This window comes from Urocitellus parryii, unplaced genomic scaffold (genome assembly GCF_045843805.1).
Source record: "Urocitellus parryii isolate mUroPar1 unplaced genomic scaffold, mUroPar1.hap1 Scaffold_43, whole genome shotgun sequence".
NCBI classification, from domain to species: Eukaryota; Metazoa; Chordata; class Mammalia; order Rodentia; family Sciuridae; genus Urocitellus; species Urocitellus parryii.
Genome location: NW_027553833.1, coordinates 3695071 through 3713067, shown reverse-complemented (window position 1 = coordinate 3713067; position 17997 = coordinate 3695071). Strand labels below are relative to the sequence as shown.

Below are 17997 nucleotides of genomic sequence, written 5' to 3'. Positions count from 1 at the left end.
AGCTCCCCTCGGTGGAACCATGGGGCCCCAGTCTGTCACTTTCTGCTCAGCCTTATTAGTCAGAAAATATCATGGAAAAACGTTCTCAGTCGGAGAGGCTGCTCATCTGTCACCACTTCCCCCACGTCCCCACAAGACAGGCAAAGTCTGTGACCCCAAACAGAAATCCAGGGGAGACTGGTTCTGAGAATTCGTGTCTCTTCCCAAATGAAGGGGCGTGAAAACCAGGGTCCAGGCCTCACCGGGGGCGGGCAGGGCTGTGCCCAGGGCTGGCTCGTGGGGGACAGGAGGGTGGTTTGGGGTGAGTTCAAGGTTTTGCTGCCTCCTGCCCTGGTCTGGGATTGGGCCCCTCTCCTTGCTGTGTCGACCTGGGGTACAGCTTTATAGATGGCACCTCCTAGGCCTGGCAGTCACTTGGCCAGAGTGATGGCTGCCTTTGCCCTGAACAGGTCCAGGTCAGGGGACAGGAGTGTAGCACAGCCCACCCCACCCCTGCAGGCAGTAGGTAGAGGCTCGTCCTGTGTCTGTTCCCTGGCAGGAGATGACGGAGGAGTTTGGGGAGAAAGATGGGTAAGCTGAGCTTCTGAGCCGGTTGGATTCTTAGCGGCACATAAACAGCAGGTAGGGCATTCAGTGCCAGTTACACGTGCGGGAAAGAAACATGGGATGGAGATGGAAATTCTGAAGTTTTCAGCATGAAGAAGGTGTCTGGGCTGATTGGATGAATGAACTGGAGAGAGGGGAGTTTAAGAGAAGATGGTCCAGGAGAGAGGGAGATGGAGAGGCAGGCAGCAGGTGGAGGCCTTCAGGGGAGGCCAAGGAGGATGGGCAGAAGGAAGCCAGGAGGTAGGGTCGCAGGGTCCAGATCAGAGAGGGTCTCAGAGCAAGGGGCACAAACATTGACGCATCCACCGGGCTTCAGCTGGGGGATGCCGGAGCGCATTCAAAGACAGGAGCTGAGCAGAAGCACAGGGTCTTCAGGAGGTGAGAACATGGGGCGGTGGGTGGAGAGGACTCTTGTAATCAATTTGGTTGTGAAGGGGAGGAGAGAGGATGACATGGAGCTCAGGAAAGCTTCAAGATGCCACGGTTGAGCCAAGTGTAAGAGCTGGCAGGAAGGGGCTTGTGGAGAAGGACAGGCTGATGGCAGGACGGGGCACTGCAGCAAGGGTGAGTGGCTCTGTGTGGGCTCGGAGCACCCTGTGTGGCTCTCACCTAAGTAAGTGGTATAGGTAGATGTTCTCCGGTTACTTTTGCAGTGATCAGTATAGCAAAACCATGTGCTTTGATTGTCCCATGACACATCTGGGAGAAAAGTACCAATGACATTTAGACTTAAGGGAAATCTCTTTAATATACCACTGGAAGATACCGAAGTGGTTTTACAGTATTATTTCCAAAGCATTGGTTTCCTGTATCTTTTGTAGAATAAACTACCCCCCCAAACTTAGTGGCCTTCAAAAATAAAGAAAGACACTGCTTTTTCTATTTGTGACTCTGCGGTTGCTCAGGCATCAGTGGGAACATGATGTCTTTGCTCCAGCGAGCACAGGCTGAGGAGGTCCCTGGGTGGGACCAGGCCTGGGCTAAGGGCTCTCTGAGTGTGGGTCTGGCTGGCTCTGCTGGGTCTGCAGCAGGACTGTCAGTCAAAGGTCCTTTACGCAGACTTTCCATGCCTTGGTCTTACACGCAGTATGGCCACTGGGTTCCAAGAAGGGGCCTCGGGAAAGATGGGCAGAAGCTGTGTCACTCTTGTTTTGAAAGTCCTTCTGCTTCATCCAAGTCACTCATGCCAGCGGACACCCAGAGGGAGGGAGACCAGGCTCCACCTATGAATGAGAAAAGTCTGGAAGGATTTGTGGACATGTTTTAAAACCACCAAAGACGGCAGCACGGAGCCCGTGAAGACAACAACTTACAACAACAGGCTCCTTTTCAGGGTGATTTCTACCGAGGCAGATGACCCTGTCATCTCATCAGACCCTTCTGTTCGAATGCTGGCAAGGGTCTATTTATTCTACCCGAGAATGTAGGGGATGTAGGTGGGTTCCTGGCACTCTTGGTGATGCACAGGGGAAGGAGCTGGTCCCGTGGCTGGTCTCAACGCCTTCCAGAGGGATTCTGTGAACAAGTTAGAGTCACAGAACCACATCCCTCCCCCTGAGTCCCCGAGGAAGAGGGGATCCTCCCCAAATTGCTAAGCTGATGGGGATGGAGAAGGTCTGCTAGCTCTTATTATTTTGCTCTCAGTGAGGAAACAGGAGGTGTGGCCAGGGATGGAAGAAACTGGGGATGATTTGGAATATTTTCTGGGGAGATGGAGTAGCTGACTAATCATCGGATCAGGGAGCGGGTGCTAAGCAACCATAGAAGCCAACTGGTTTTCCATGTCATCAGTGTGCATGGTCTTCCTTGTTCTCCCTAGGGGCTCGGTGGTTTTGGCAAAGAGTCCAAATGGACAGACCTTGGACAGATCCAGAGCTCTGCCCAGTGGCGCAGCAGGCAGGCAGAGAAGACAGACGGGGGATACGCCATACAGGAAGGGTCTCGTGAGTGACTGGATGGGGGGATGTGGCAGAGCAGAGCTGAGTAGGCCAAGGTCTGGAGGTCACTGTGTGGTTGATCCATGAGCAGTGGGGGTGACGGAGAGTGCAGGCCGCGGGACCGCGTCCCCCGGCCTGAGAACAGGATGCTTATCTTATGTTGGATTATTTAGAGGTGAACTGAAACAGAAAGCTCCTGAACTTCTTCACACTGTGAATAAAAACCACCTCTGGCCTGCCTGGCGCCCAACTCCAGACTGTGGCGGTTTTCTGATTAGCGCATTCTGGCTACATCCATGTATATCCATCCACCGGCTGCTGGTTCTCTAGATTGTAACTAATGGGGAAGCCACCTGGTGCTTCTCCCAGTCGGATCATGCTGCTTCACATTCCTCCTCCTGCCCAGGGCCATGGAGCACGTCGTAATCCCAGTGGCTCTGGAGGCTGAGAGGGGAGGATTGCGAGTTTAAAGCCAGCCTCAGCAACAGCGAGTTGCTAAGTAACTCAGTGAGACCCTGCATATAAATAGAATACAAAATAGGGCTGGGGATGTGGCTCAGTGGTCAAGTGCCCCTGAGTTCAGTCCCTGGTACCAAAAATTAAAAAAAAAAATCTTTCTCCTTTTTCTATCATTTGCCTGTTTCTTATGTGGGTAGGTGGCTAAATCCAGCCATCTGGAGATCAGGAAGTCTCCCTGGCCAGGCTTCCAGTAACAATGATGAGAAGCCACAGGGCTTGGCCCTGGGGGCGGGTGAGTAAGAGAGGGATGGGAGTCACAGGGAGAGAGGCACAGCACTGACCACGGAGCTGGTCATCCAAATGGACATCAAGGTCTCTTGGGGTTTAGGACAAAGATGAGGAACTGGTTCCAAGTGCAAAGACTTAAAAAGTAAAGGAGAGGGACCAGGGGTCAGTCGCTGGGAGCGACTGAGAGGGACAGGATGGTAGGAGTTTTGAAGGGCTGGAACTTTGTTTGCATGGGTTGCTTTTAAGTTCTACAAAGTGGGAGAAGTCACAGTACGGCAGTGACAGTGGGGATGGCTCTGTGCCCACCCCCAAGCCCCTGGACCTGAGGAATCTGGGTGGTGGGGGGCACGAGCTTTTTTTCTTTTTGAAAAAGCTGCAGGGGAAGCGTAGCACGGAGATGTTGGATTTCACCAGAGGAAGAGCCAGGGATACTCAGAAAAGAGAGCAGGCCAGCAGTGGTGCCCCCTGTCACCCAGTGGCTGAGAGGCTGAGGCAGGAGGATCAGGGCTCCAAAGCCAGCCTCTGCAACTCAGCAAGGCCCTAAGCAACTTAGCAAGACCCGTCTAAAATACAATAAAGGGCTGGGGGTGTGGCTCAGTGGTTAGGCTCCCCTGGGTTCAATCCCCCGGGCCAAAAAAAAAAAATAAAAGAAAGGTAAAAACCATTTACATAACAAAAACTGTGGGGCACGCTGAGGCACATTCCTGAACAAGGTGAGGAATGGACATCTCAGCAATTGGAACAGACGACAAATACCTATGCTAATTCATACTGGGCATAATTTCAGACAGTGACACAAGTTATGAAGAAAAAAAGAAAGCTATTGGATGGAGACTGACCAGTGTGGGCAGGAAGTGGAGACGGGTTTGTCACAAATTGTATTTCCAAAGGTAATGGAGGTGCCCTGGGAGCTGGGCCAGCAGGAGGCCCAGATGGGTTTCACAGGGTTAGTGCTTGCTGGAGTGAACAGCTCTGCTGCAGAGCAGATGGGACGGCACACTAGGCCTGTGCTGTGGGACCCTGAGGCTCCTGCAACCCTTCAAGGTTCTCTCAGACACGTGTTCTCACTGGGGCCCCCTGGGGGCAGCCGAGGGCAGTGCAGGCTCTTTCCTACCTGCTGGACCTCAAGACCAGAGGCAGGCTGTTGCAATCGCTGCCCACATCCCCGTGAGTCATGGAAGCCCTGAAAGCAGAGCTGACACGTGTGCTCTGGAGGCAGCCTCCCAGGCTCTCAGGCCATCTGCACGCAGCCCAGGAAGCCACAGAACTCCTGGAGCCGAGCAAAGGGAAGTGGCCAGCACTTCAGACATGACACCATGCAGGCTCAGAGGACGTGTCTTTAGGGCACAGAAAAGGAAGTTTTACTTCACCAGGGTTAGTAAACATGAGCAATTTGCTTTCTTAGTAGACATCTGGAGCTGTTAGAGGAAAGCAGGACCGGTACCTGCAGGGAGAGAGTCACAACTGGTTGTCAATGGGAACTGGGAACACACAGGGAAGTCACAGAGAGGTGGCCCTGAGTTCCTGGGATCCTTTCTGGTGCCCTGAATGGTCTGAGAATTAGAGATTGGTGTCCTTCCCTCTGATGTTCCTTTATTGTGATTCTCCCTGAACCTGTGAGCCTTTTGAGATCATGAGCTATATGAAATGGGCAAATTCGTTCATTATTGATTCACGTATTCCCACTTTTTGAATTGTTAGCGTGTTCCAGTAAGGTGTTCATCTCTGTGACCAAAAGACCTGACAAGAACAAAATAGAGGAGGAAACGGTTATTTGGGGCTCAGAGATTCAGAGGTCTCAGTCCGTGGACAGCCGGCTCCATTGCTCTGGGCCTGAGATGAGGCAGGACACCATGGCAGAAGAGTGTTCTGGAGACTAGCAGCTCAGGAGGTGACCATCAGGAAGCAGAGAGAGCTCTGCTCACCAGGCACAAAATATAACTCCCCAAGACACATCTCTTGACCCACCTCCTCCAGTGACACCCTAGCGGCCCCAGGTTACCACCCAGTTAATCCATATCAGTGGGTTAATCCACTGACTTGGTTAAGGCTCTCCTAACTCAACCATTTCACCTCTGAATCTTCTTGTGTTGACACTTCATGTCCAAATTATAGCAAAGATACTATTCCAAAATATAGGGACTTAGGGATAAAATTGTTATAATTCTTAGCCCAATGGGGAGAATAAAAAGTGATTTTGAATGACATCACAAAATACTGCAGACACTGGTTTACCCTCCACTCCACACTCCTGTGCCATGCTGCAGCCATCCCATGTGGGCCTTTGTCTCTGCTCCTGTCCGGGTCTCTATGTCCAGCCACCACTGGGCAGCTGGGCTACACAGCTACATTTGAAATGCCACTCAAAGAGAAGGGACCACCCCTGCTAGCTGCAGGAACACCCGCTTCTCCTCCTGTGTCTTCTTTCTCTGTAAATGAAGCTCCTATTCCTCCTCCCACCTCAATCATCTGAGCCTCAAGATAAGAATGTCCTTGACCTCCCCTTTGTTCCATGTTTCACAGTCACCTCTGCGGCCACTCAGCAGCCATTGAGGCTCGTTGATTGCCACGTCTTCCCAGGCTCTTCCCCTCCTGGTGGCTCCTGGTCTGGAGGCTATGGAGGCCAACACCCGTCTCCTCGCTGCAAAGCCTGGCCTCATTCCAACCTCCATGCATACGCTGCACCTCGATGGCAATGGAGTAGAATTTGATTCATTTATACACACACGGAGATGTGCAGATGTGCAGGGCAGCCCGAGTGGGTGGGCAGCTCCTGGCAGATGTGGCCCATGCCCACTCCCAGAAGGCAAGCCTGCCCTCCCTGAGCTGCAGGTGGCCTTGCTGTGGGGCAGAGGGCTGGAGCTCCTTGCTGCTGCTCCGCCTCTGCACAGCTGCTTACGGGCTGCAAGGGCCAGAAGCCCAGCCTAGGGAGTAGCCCTGGGAATGGTGCAGCCCCAAGGACAGGGCCCGGCCTGGTCAGGGTCAGGCGGGCTGGGGCCTTTGTCTCCTGGGTGGTGCCTGTTCCCCTGCCAGGCTGCTCCCCTCCCGGCCTCTGCGTCTGTCTCCTGCGTATTTGGTGTGCATTTCCCTCTCACTGGCCACTGCTCCACCATGCTCCCAGCCAGCTTGTCCTTGGCTAACCCACATGGTGTTCCTTCAACCGGCAGATGGGTGTGTTTGGGGCAAGTGCTGCCTGGTGTGGGCTTGAGATTGTGGACCGGACGGCACGGGCAGGGTTGCTTCCCAGCCTCCTGGACACGGCAGGCCCTCCAGACCCCTCACGCTGCAGATGTGTGCTCACCCCCAGGACACGGTGCTTCTCTAACCTGTGCTCCTTTGGGCATTTCCAGGGCAGAACTGGACTCCCGGTGGCCCCCGTGGTGCACACATCCCCTGTCACACCCCGTGGGATGGTGAACGTGGACACTCCAGAGGCTCCTGTGCAGCTTGAGCTCTGTGCATGATGGGTGACAGGAGACTCCCCGACCACCCGCAGTCCGTGGAACTGCTCAACCTCTATTTGGGAGACAACCTGCAGCCCCACTCAGGAGTGTGCCAGAGGGAGACCCATGGCCAGCCAGGCCCTCCTGAGCCTGGCGGGGGACACACCTGGGCCTTGGACTCTCCAGAGACCAGCAGGCCTGGCGCTCCTGCCAGGGTCTCTGGTGTGGAGCCTGTGCACGTGGGACGTTGCTCCTCCCCAGGAACACCAGGGGGCAGCTGCCCCACGGGGAGCCCCCGACCGAGCCATAGCTCCTCCGCACAGGTGGTGTTCTGGGCCGGCATCCTGCAGGCCCAGATGTGTGTCCTGGACCTGGAAGAGGAGCTGGAGAAGACGGAAGGACTCAGGGCTGAGCTGAGGTGCTGCGTGCCCCCGTCCTCCCCGGGCCTCCCTGGTGACAGGGACCTGCGGCCCAGCCCAGCAGTGGAGGAGGACTCCGGGGAGGACAGTAGTGGGCCTGAGGGGGAGAGCCAGGCCTGGGCCCTGGAGGGAGCAGCAGACTCCTCCCCAGAGTGGGGTGCTGAGGAGGAGAGCCTGTCCTTCGACAACCCCCTTTTCCTGGAGAGCCCCTGCTCCAACACCAGCGCCTCTGGGGAATGCTTCTCCTAGGGCTTCTCCGACTCCTGCCCACAGGCTCTGGAGCCTCTGCTCCTGGGAGGCACAGGGTCCCGGGAGCTGGGCAGTGAGCCAGATCTGAGGGATAGCACCGCGGAGTCCAGCGGGTGTGCCACCCCTCCGTTCCCTGTGCCCTCCTACAAGCTACACACCTCCTGCTGGGCCACCCACGGGGCTCCCACAGCCCCTGCCATGCAGGAGGGTGAGGTGAGTTCACTCCCAGGGCTGCCCTGGGGACATCCAGGGGAGGGCCTTCCTGGGGCCACCAGGCCCAGCACACTCTTCAATGCAGGGCCCGCTGGTGGTCTGAGGTACACTGCTGACCAGCAGGACCAGTGTGGCCTTCAGAACCCTGGGAAGGTCGTCACCACCCATGCCATGGTCGTGAGGTCCACAGAAGTCCCCGTCTCCAAGGGGCTGTGTCTAGAGACATGTGAAGAACAGGCAGCTCCTCCATTGCAGGGTGTCCCAGGAGGATTCCCAGTCTTCCCCTCCCTCCTCTGAGACTGTCCCAAATGCCAGCAGGGACGGTCTCTGCCCCAACAGAAAGGATCTCCAGGGATTCTGGGGTTCTGTTACTTGTAGCTCCCCATCTTCCACTGTCCCCCATCCATGGTCAATAGATCGGCTTCAGATGACCATGGCAGGGGGCCTGTGATATCACCCAGCCCTGGGCATGAGACAGTAGGGAACAGTTTTCCCAGGGAGGCCTCCCTTCAGAGATAAGGAGGCTCAAGTTGGCGGAGGGGCTATGGCCCTCTCATCTCTGCAGAGAACACGGAGTGCAAGCAGCCCGGCCGGCGGGGCCCTGTGAGGGGCACTGTCTCAGAACCTCAGAGGGAAGCCTGGGAGGAGCTGGGGCTTGCCTTCCTGCTGGCTGAGCCTGCTGTCCAGGCCTGTGCCCGGGGCCAGCACCCTCCCTGGACCCACGCCCCTCGAGGGCAGGTACTGCCTGAGCAGGCGTCTGGTGAGGTGAGGAGACTGGTGGGATATGCAAAGATCCTGGGAATCATTTCCTTCTGGTCAAACCTCTTCTCTGCGCCCTCCTCCTCTTAGACTTCTCTGGAGGACCAGCCCCCTCTGGCCACACCTTCGGTACCGTCTGAAGATAGGGCACTGGCCTGGGAGACTGCACACCATGGAGCTGACCTCGGCCCTGCCACACATCCTGTGCAGCCTTCGGCAAGTCAATTCCCCTCTCTGGGCCTCACCTTCTCCATCTGTGAAGGAGGAACGAAAACTTGCTGATTTCTCCTCTCGTAGGATGTGGGTCTTCTCCCATCCGGGATTCTCTTGAGAACTGAGGACCCAGATTGGTGCCTGTGTCTTCCCGGTGGGGGCTGGCGAGGAGGGAGGGGATTCCAGGTGCCCTGTGTTCTTTTCTCCCCTTCCCACTTGCTTGTTCCCGGGGCTGATGGGATTCTGTAAATCTCCACAGGAGCCACCCACCCCTGAGGCTTGCCAGACAGAAGAGGATCCTTCTTGGCCCCAGGAGCCTCTTATCTCCCAGGACAGAGGTGAGACCCCACACAGGGGTTTGGTGGTGGGAAGTGGGGGTGGTTCTTGGGGTCGTCATGCTCATTCCACACTCTCCCTCAGGTGGAAGGGAGGCCAGGCGTCCCCAGGAGCCTGTCCCCTACATCCTGGCCCCTGGGCCCTGGGGGAGCCCAGAGTCTGAGCACAGAGGCCCCGGCCCCAGGCCCAGCCCCTCCACCTCCCCTGAGAGCAGCCCCCCGCCCCAGCGCCACAGCCCTGGCACTTTCCCCAAGTGGTCACCAGACGCGCCACACCCTTCTCTTCTGGAGTCGGATGGGGCAGAGCCAAGCTCCCTGAAGAAAGAGGCGACGGGGAAAGCTCCACACCCAGGGCAGGAGGCAGAGAGCCAGGGCCCAGCCAGGACTCTGGAGGCTGCAGGTGCTGAGCCCGGCGAGGACTCCACATCTGCCGAGGGGTGAGTCTGATTGGAGTCCTGGCTCCTGGTGACGGTGGCCTTCAGAGTACCCAGCCGTGGAGCTGGCCATGTGATCCCAGCTGCTGTGGGGGGGGTGAGGCGGGCAGAGTGCAAGTTCAAGGCCAGCCGAGGCAATTCAGTGAGTCTCAAAGTAGATAAGTAGCTCAGTTGTAAGAGCTCTTACCTCGCATGTGAGAAAGCGTGTGCTCAACCCCAGCACCAGGAAAAAGAATGAAAGAAAGAAAAGGAAAGGAATCCACAAGCCCCCAGCCCTCCTCTGGACGGAGGGTAAAGCTGTCGGGCCCTGAGTCCTTCTGACAGCCTCACAGCTGCGCTGTCTGAACGGCCTCGGGAGTGAGCTGACAGGGACCAGAGGGTCTGGAAGCTCAAGAAACAAATGGGAGGATGGTCCCAGGTGGAGGTGGAAAGGTGGAGAGGCCTGGCTCTGGGGAGTGTCCACAGCTGGACCCCAGGTGAGGAAGAAGGCAGGGAGGCATTGTGGGGAGCTGACCGGGCCCTGGCCGCCTTGGGGGAGAGCAGTCCAGTGACGTGGGGATTAGAGATGGCCCTCGCCTTGAGGGAGTGCTTGGGGGAAAGTCACCTGACAGCCTAGGCCCAGGGTGCTGGCTTTGATCTCGGAGGGAGGGGGGCTCTGGTGGGGACTGAGTGACTGGCTTTTGGGGCCCGTGGCAGGTAGGGGTCACCTTAGGACTGTGGTCAGAGGTGGGAGCAGGCCACCTGTGATGCGGACCTCGTTGTCTACCAGCCCCCATGCTGCGTCAAGACTCCTGGCCCCTGGAACTCAGCAGGGGAGCAGGGGCTTTGTCTCTGGTGGGCTAACAGGGGCATATTGGACCAGATGGTGCAGATATGGGGGGTTAGTGTCACCAGCTGGCCAGGCTGACAACTAAGAAAACCACACAAACACAGAAATACCTTTTTGGTTGCTTAGGGATGGCTCTGAGACCTCAGCTCCATGCTGAGGGGATCAGGGAAGGAAAGAGAGAGAGAGTGTGCACCCCAAACCCCTCTATTTATTGCAGGAAAGACATTCAATAGAAAGTTCCACCCAAATAAGGCCAGGGGTTGGGTTTCAAAGGGTGGAGTCTCGCCTGGTGATGTCTGTGGTCAGCAGATTGATTGACATCTCGGCAAGTCACGCCCATCGCAGGTGCTATGTGGGACCACAGGCAGAGCCAGAGGAAATGACACAGATGTCACACAGCCCCAAAAGCTTGTAACGCCAATCCAGTCCCCTCAGATGCTCAAATGCACATAGCTCACACACAGCCCATGGATGGCTTGCGACAGGCCAGCCCTATTCCCATCTCGGGTGTTTGGGTGACGATGACAAATGTCAATCAGTGCCAGAAACCACAGAACCACTTTCATTATGCTTCTGGAAACCTCCCTGCTGTGGGGCTGTTCAGAGGCCAGGTAACCAGAGAAATCTCAGCCTCCAAAAAGGGAGGCTGCAGATACCAAAGACTAGTTAATCCAACCCAAAGCAAAAGTAACTCCACCTGAAGTGACAACTCTAGTTTCATAGTAAATAAATGGTGAAAAGGGTTAATTGGGCTTTATCCTGGCTAAACATATAAGTAAGTTTATTTAGTCTTACATTTAACACACTGTAGGAAGTTCAATTTTCTTGACACAGCCTTGGTGGCCTCTTTCATTTATGCCACCTTTCATAGTGAGATCCTGAAGATCTTTTTTTCTTTTTTTGGTACCAGAGATGGAACTCAGGGGTTCCATCTTAGCCACTGAGCCACATCCTCACATTTTATTTCTTATTTTGAGAAAGAGTCTTGCCAAGTTGCTCAAGGGCTCAAATTTGTGATCCTCCTGCCTTAGCCTCCTGAGAGATCACAGGCATGTGCACGGCACCTGGCTCTTTACAGCTTATTATCCATGTAGTTCTCTTTACTTGGCCAATTGTGTCATTATTTCTATTTCCTCCTCTTCAGTCCCCATCTGTCAGTGGCTTTCCATGGGATTCCTGGAGTCTTCCAGGGTCACTTTGGACGGACTTCCTGAAATCTTACAGGTTTTGGCGAGATCTGCCTTTTGCTCTTCAGTGTCTGTTCTGTTGATCCTACATTTTGGGATGTTTAGGAGACTTAGGAAGCAGAGCAGTTATCAGCCAAGAGTGGACCTGTTCATGAGAGGTGGAGAGGGCCCTCGGGGGGGTGTAATCAGCCCTCGGGTTGCGGGCAACCGTTTTCACCTTGCGATGATATTTGATGACATTTGCGTTCTGTGCGACTCTGTCACTGTGCCGGCTTGCTCATGAATATGTGAATGACTAGGACGCCCACACCTGGTGGTACCTTTGCAGGGAGCACAGCAGAGTCAGGTAGAGATGGGGCTGAGTGACTTCTCAGAGCCTCGGTGTGGAGCTCCGTGCTCCTGACCCTGGGGTGAAGCGCCACTCGGCTTAGCTCACCCACCAGGCTCCTGGTGGTGAGCAGTGCCAGGCACAGGAGGGCAGGCTGGAACCCCCTCTTTGACTCCCCTGTCACCATCCAAAGCCAGTCTAGCTCCCTGTTCTAAGGCCGGCCTTCGCCTTTCTTGGCTGGGGGTGGGAGTGGGGACAGGGCTGGGCTCAGGGGAGAGAAACGCTCCACTCACCTTGGTTGACAGAACCCTTGGGGGCCTGGAAGGGCTGCACCTGAGCTCTAGGTGAGAAAGCTTAGATCCTCCGGGGGAGGAAGTGTGGGGCTCCCAGCTCTCCTGTGAGGCAGGCAGAGACTCCGTCTCCCCTGGGTGAGGGTCTGGTCCCAGCTCCAACCCCGAGCTCTGGGCACCCCCTTCCATGGCTGGCCTGCATGGACCCCTGGCCCAGAATGCCTGCAGGCCATCCAGGTGTGAGTCTGAGGACACTGATGGACTCTTCCAGGCATGCGGAGAGCTCTGCGCCCCAAGCACAGTCCCCAGAGGAAGGTCGGAAAACACTGGCTGGGGACAAACTGGCTAATGGCCTCCGGACTACTGACAAGACGGCGTCGAACTTGGCCTCACGCCTCTATCACCTGGAGGGCTTCCGAAAGTCTGAAGTGGCCGTCCACCTGCAGAAGAAGTAAGGGCATTGGGCCTGGGCAAGGCCGGAGGGGAGGCAGGACAGTGGGCAGCTGCCCACGGGCTCCCTGCATGGGCTGTCCCCCTCCTTCCCTATCCTGTGACCCCTCCTCACCACCCCCAAGCCCACTACTGCCTCTCCTCCCAGTGTTCCGACCTCCTCGGCACGCACTTCGTCCTCGGCCTTTCCCCAGTACTCTGGCCCCCTGCTGCTTTCTCTGGCCCTAGCTGGACCATCTCTGCTGCACACCCTCCATGTTTCTTAGAGCCCCGGCCCAGCCCCCTGGCCCACCCCAGAACCCACAGGCCCCTCCACACAACACTGGGTGGGTGCCAGGTGTAGGCCAGACCCTGACCGTCCCTTGCCATCTTGGGATCTGGGGTCCGTGTCTGGCCCATGCCGTGGCCAGGCCTAGCCTGCCCCAGTCCAGCTCTCAGGCAGCTGTCCCTCTGCAGCAATGACTTCAGCAGGGCGGTGGCCGAGGAGTACCTGTCCTTCTTCCAGTTTGGAGGCCAGAGTCTGGACCGAGCCCTCCGGTACCACCTGCGGGCCCTCCCTGGGGAGGCTGTGGAGGGGGCAGTCATGGGACGCGGGATGGGGTTGGCTCCCTGCCCTGGGAATGTGGCCACCCACTTGCCTCTCCTTGACCACGGCCTCCTGCAGGGGCTTCCTCCAGGCCCTGGTGCTCAGCGGGGAGACCCAGGAGCAGGAGCGGGTCCTCTACCAGTTCTCCCTGCGCTTCCACCACTGCAACCCTGGGGCCTTCCCCTCAGTAGGTAGGGTGGGCGGCTGTGGGTGGGGCAGGGCTGGGGGCAGTGTCCCTGTATCTGCTGGGGCATTCCATGGGTGGGGGCTGCTGGGGGCGTGTGGGGGCTGGGGTGCGGGGTGAGGGTGCATCCCACCCTGTGGGCAGAGGACGTGGCAGGCAGAATTTCCGTGGCTTCCCCTTCTCTCTTCCTGGGGCAGACTTTGTGCACACCTTGACCTGTGCCATCATGCTCCTGAACACGGACCTGCATGGGCAGGTGAGAGGCAGGGAGCTGAGGGCCCTGGGCACAGGGTCCTGGGGCACTGGAGGATCCCCCTGAGGGACCGACGGGGGTGTGTTCAGTCGGGGTGGGGTGCTCAAGCTGTCCCTCTTCTCTCCACGCCACAGAACATTGGGAAGAGCATGAGCTGCCAGGACTTCTTCACCAACCTGCACGGCCTGCAGGATGGCGGCAACTTCCCCAAGGAGCTGCTGAAGGTGTGGCTGGGCGCCCCCCTCCAGGCTCCCCCTCCAGGCTTCCCCCTTCAGTCTCCCCCTCCAGGCTCCCTTGGTGGAGCCTGGTTCTTGGTCCCTTGCCCCCAGGGGGACGTAGAGAGCTCAGCCTGGCTCTGCTGAAATGCCAGGAGGATGTATTTTGGCTTGGTGGCAGCATCAGGGACATCTCGGAATTGGTTAACTGTGCAGATCTCAGCCCTGGACCTACTGAGCCACGCTCTGGGGCTGGAGCCCTGCAGATGCTCCACTAAGTGTCCGTCTAGGTGATTTTTGTCCCTTTGAAGTCTGAGAAGCACTCTGAGTAGATGACAAGCAAAGTTTCATGTAGCAAAAGTCTCGAACTCAGGTTTGGGATTGGGACAACATACCCCTGGGCCACTCAAGATCCCCACCTCACAGTGTCCTCCTCAAGATGAGATCACCTTCGCCAGGTGCAGCACCTGCTTCCCAAGCAGATCTCTGGTTCTTTCATCTAGTGAACATTTATTGAGTGCTTACTGTATGCTGCACACCTTGCCAGGCGTTTGGAGGGCACCAAGCTAGCGAGATGCACCTCTGTCAGGACTATACTCACTATGTTGTTTCAGAATTCTAGCACATCATTCACGAGTTCCTTCCTTGACCAGACCTTTATTGTGGGGATTGCTTAGTCTGATTCCCTCTCTGTCTGATCCCTCCATGCTGGCTGGTACACAATGCATGTCCCCTTCAAGAAAACTAGTTCAGGCCTTTCCAAGTTTGGGCAGAGCAGGGACTTGCTGCCTTGATCATCTCTGTGTCTCCAGTTTACATCCTAGGGCCTGGCACCTGGGAAATGCTCCAGGAATAATTTGTTGCATGGACAAATGGACAGGTGGATGGATGGATGGATGGACAGGTGGGTGGGTGGATGGATAGATGGACAGGTGGATATGTGCTTGCCCAGTCAAAGGAGAAGGATAGCTGTGATGGGGGTGCCAGGACAGGCAGCCCCTAGCGGTGTGCCTGAGGGGTGAGTTTAGGTAGCCTAGCCCTGAAGTCCCTCTGCCCACCGTGTGCTTCTATTCCAGGCTCTCTACTGGTCTATCTGAAGTGAGAAGCTCGAGTGGGCGGTGTAAGTGAGAGTCCCCTTCCACTTCCCTCCTTGGCCCTTGATCTTGCCTTTGGGCCTGTCCTTCTTCTGTCAGCCGAGTCTTGGGAGGATGCTCCCTCTGTGTGGGATGGAGCCAAAGGCAGAGTGCTGGCCAGCCGATCTCAGAGAAGCCCAAGGTAGTCAGGGCTGGCCATGGGGCTATTCCCAGGAACTGACGTTTGGCTGTGAACGGGGATCCCATGTAACTTCCCAACCAAAGAGAGTGTGCTGAGGCCCCGGGGGGCAGTGGGAACTTGCCCACTCAGCACTCCCAGCCTGGTTCTCTGAAATCCAGGGATGAGGAAGACACAGCCAGACCTGAGAAGGCCCTGCCATCCCCACCTGGCAAGACGGGCAGCCCCTTCCTCCAGCTGGCTCAGGATCCCCTGGTGCCCACCTACAAGCAGGGCATCCTGGCTTGGAAGATGCATCAGGATGCGGATGGCAAGAAGAGTGAGTGTCTCCTGCCCAGGAGCAGGGCTGGAGGGGAAGCGCTGCCCAGGGGCCACTCTGTATGTGCGGTGTGAGATGCCCTGCTGAGGACAGGCAGCGAGTGCTGCTTCCTCCTGAACATGACCATGACCTGGGTGCTGGGGAAGGGGAAAGGGGGCGTCCAATTATTCCTGGGCCCTGGCCCTGCGGTAAGGGAGAGATCAGGCAAGAGAGTCAGCGAGCGGGGTGAAGGTGGGAGGGCTGGATTGAGCTCGGAGATGGAGGAACAAAGGGTTTCGTTTTGTTCTGGGGACTGCATGTGGGGAATGGGCAGGTGACTGGTGGACCTGAGTGGAACCTGGGGGGCAAGAGGAGCTGGAGTTCTGCAGTTGGTCAGGGGAGGCACCCACAGAAGACGGAGCAGGCAGAGTCACTCTACCTGGAGGACGCACTGGGGCAAGGCTCATGGAGCCCCAAGCAGCCCAAGGCAGCAGCCTGGCCATCGCCATAGACTCCTCTGGAAATCACAGATGGAGTGGGTGTGACATTTAGAAGCAGCCTGAGCAGGGCCCCAGGGAGGTGGCACCTCATCACGCAGGACCCGGGAGGTTGGGTGTCTTGCAGGAAGGTATCTGAGTGTAACTGTTTGGGCATGGCTGTGTTTGTGCCTGGGGTTCGGGGGATGTGGGGGGGGCGAGAGAGGGTCTAAAGAAATACCCACATTTGTATGAAAGTAGTCCTCTGGTGCTGTGTGGAGCAGGACTGGGCTGGAGACCCAGGAGGTGCCGTTGAGTTTCCTGGTGATGGCTCTCTGTGCGCTTATGTGCATCCTGGTGGGGAGGGACGCAGGGTGAGGGCAGGGTGACCTGCCCACACTGTGTCTGGGTGCGGGTGTGCCACTTGCCTTTGTGTCTGGTCTGGGACAGCGTTGTGGGGCAAGCGAGGCTGGAAGATGTTCCACACTCTTCTGCGGGGAATGGTCCTCTACTTCCTGAAGGTTGGAAGGAGGCGGCATCCTGATGGGCAGATGGGGTGGGGATGTACGGGGTGGTCAGCTGTTGGAGGGGGCAGCTGAGACTAAACCCTTCTCTGAGTCCTGTGCCTGCTGGCAGGGAGAGGACCACTGCCTGGAAGGAGACAGCTTGGTGGGGCACATGGTGGACGAGCCCGTGGGGGTGCACCACTCACTGGCTTCGCCCGCCACCCATTACACCAAGAGGCCCCATGTCTTCCAGCTACGGATGGCTGACTGGCGCCTCTTCCTCTTCCAGGCACCGTGAGTCCCTAGGGTGGGAGGAAAGTGGCCAGGCCTCGGGGCCCCCAATTCTCCTCTCTCCTGTCCACCTGACCCCTCTGAGGCCTGCTGGCCCAACCCTCCTGGCCAGGAAACTTTAGAGTGCCGTGGTCCCAGAGATGAAACCAGGTGTGGCCAACTTCCTGGAGGCATCCATGGTTTCCTTCTAATTCCGGGTCAAGCCTCCCAGTGTTGGGTATAGGATTCCAGGAGGTCACTCAATTTTTGACATTTAAAATACCATCTGTTGGATCCTCCTGCCTTTCTGAGTTGAATGGCGTCCCCTGCTCCCTTGCTTCCCAGTGGGCTAGTAGCCTGCTGGAGAGAGTCCACAGGGCCCTTATGTGTGGGGTGGAACATTGGGTTTCCCATCTGGCCTGCTGTTCTCCCACAGAAGTCAGGCCCCTTCCAACAGGTGAATTCTACTAAGTCCTCTCTGTGAGTGAGTGGGTGAATGAATGAGTGAGCAGGCAAAGGACAGGAGGAGGAGATGGTTTCTTGGTTCCCAGTCTTGCCCTTGGTCCCAGCATCTACAAAATGACAGGCTTCGTTGTGATCATGAGAGCCTTCAGTGGAGAGAAAATCATTTTAGCCAGAGATACTCGATGCCCTCCCTCTGTGTGTTTCATATTTCTTTGTCTAAATAAGAGAAGCATGCAAATGACTAATACTTTGATAGATCAAGAAATACAGCTGTGCATGGTGGCACTGGCCTGAAATCGCAGTGGCTGGGGAGGCTGAGGCAGGAGGATCTCAAGTTCAAAGCCAGCCTCAGCAACTTAGCAAATAGAAGAAGAACAGAAAATAAGTCAGAGTCCTGGCTGACTCCAGTGTGAGCCGTTTTGTTTAATGCATGTCTACAGAAGCCAGAGATTTTGCAACTCCAGGTCTTTAAGAGACCTCCTCCAGGCAGCAGGCACTAAGGGTAATGCACCTGGTACCAACAGACAGTCCTCAGCAGAGCCCCATATTTTCTGAGGCCGCAGAACATCTAGATCTGGGGAGGTGGGTGGCCAGTTGACTGGGTTAATCTTTTGTAAGTTAGCTTTGGGTCACAGAACCGGAAACTGCATAGTCCCTGAAAAATGCATCAGCATCCCTCACTTTCAGAGTTGAAATAGAAATATCCCAATGCTAGGGATTCCCAACCTCACTGTTGGTCAGACTCATTGGGAAGTTTTTAGGAAGGTACTTTGTTCAGCTTTGCCCCTGAGATTCTGATTTTACTGGTGAGGATGTGGCTCATGCCACCAGTAACTTCAAGGCTGCTGGGGGATTCTGAGGCGCAGCCAGGGCTGAGAGCCTGTGCCCCATGCTGTTTCTTGTCAACTGTCCTCTGTGGTCACCTCTTGATATTTTGTGTGCTTCTATTTGAATGTACTCACTCTTCAACTTTTTCATGCAGGTCTGTGATTACTCTGTCTTCAAGCTCTTGGGTCCCTCGTGTTACCTTATA

The 17997-nt window shown here is 56.4% G+C and overlaps 1 protein-coding gene across 1 annotated transcript; it reads left to right on the top strand.

Moving 5' to 3' along the window:
* The first annotated feature begins 6753 nt into the window (after positions 1-6753).
* Positions 6754-16527, top strand: LOC144252471 (PH and SEC7 domain-containing protein 4-like). The gene is given in 14 exon segments (XM_077794769.1): positions 6754-7870; positions 8180-8379; positions 8464-8589; positions 8846-8924; positions 9007-9358; positions 12261-12440; positions 12896-12976; positions 13104-13216; positions 13407-13465; positions 13597-13686; positions 14754-14797; positions 15111-15268; positions 16174-16244; positions 16360-16527. Coding segments are annotated over 14 exon segments (2838 nt in total).
* The last annotated feature ends 1470 nt before the right edge of the window (positions 16528-17997 follow it).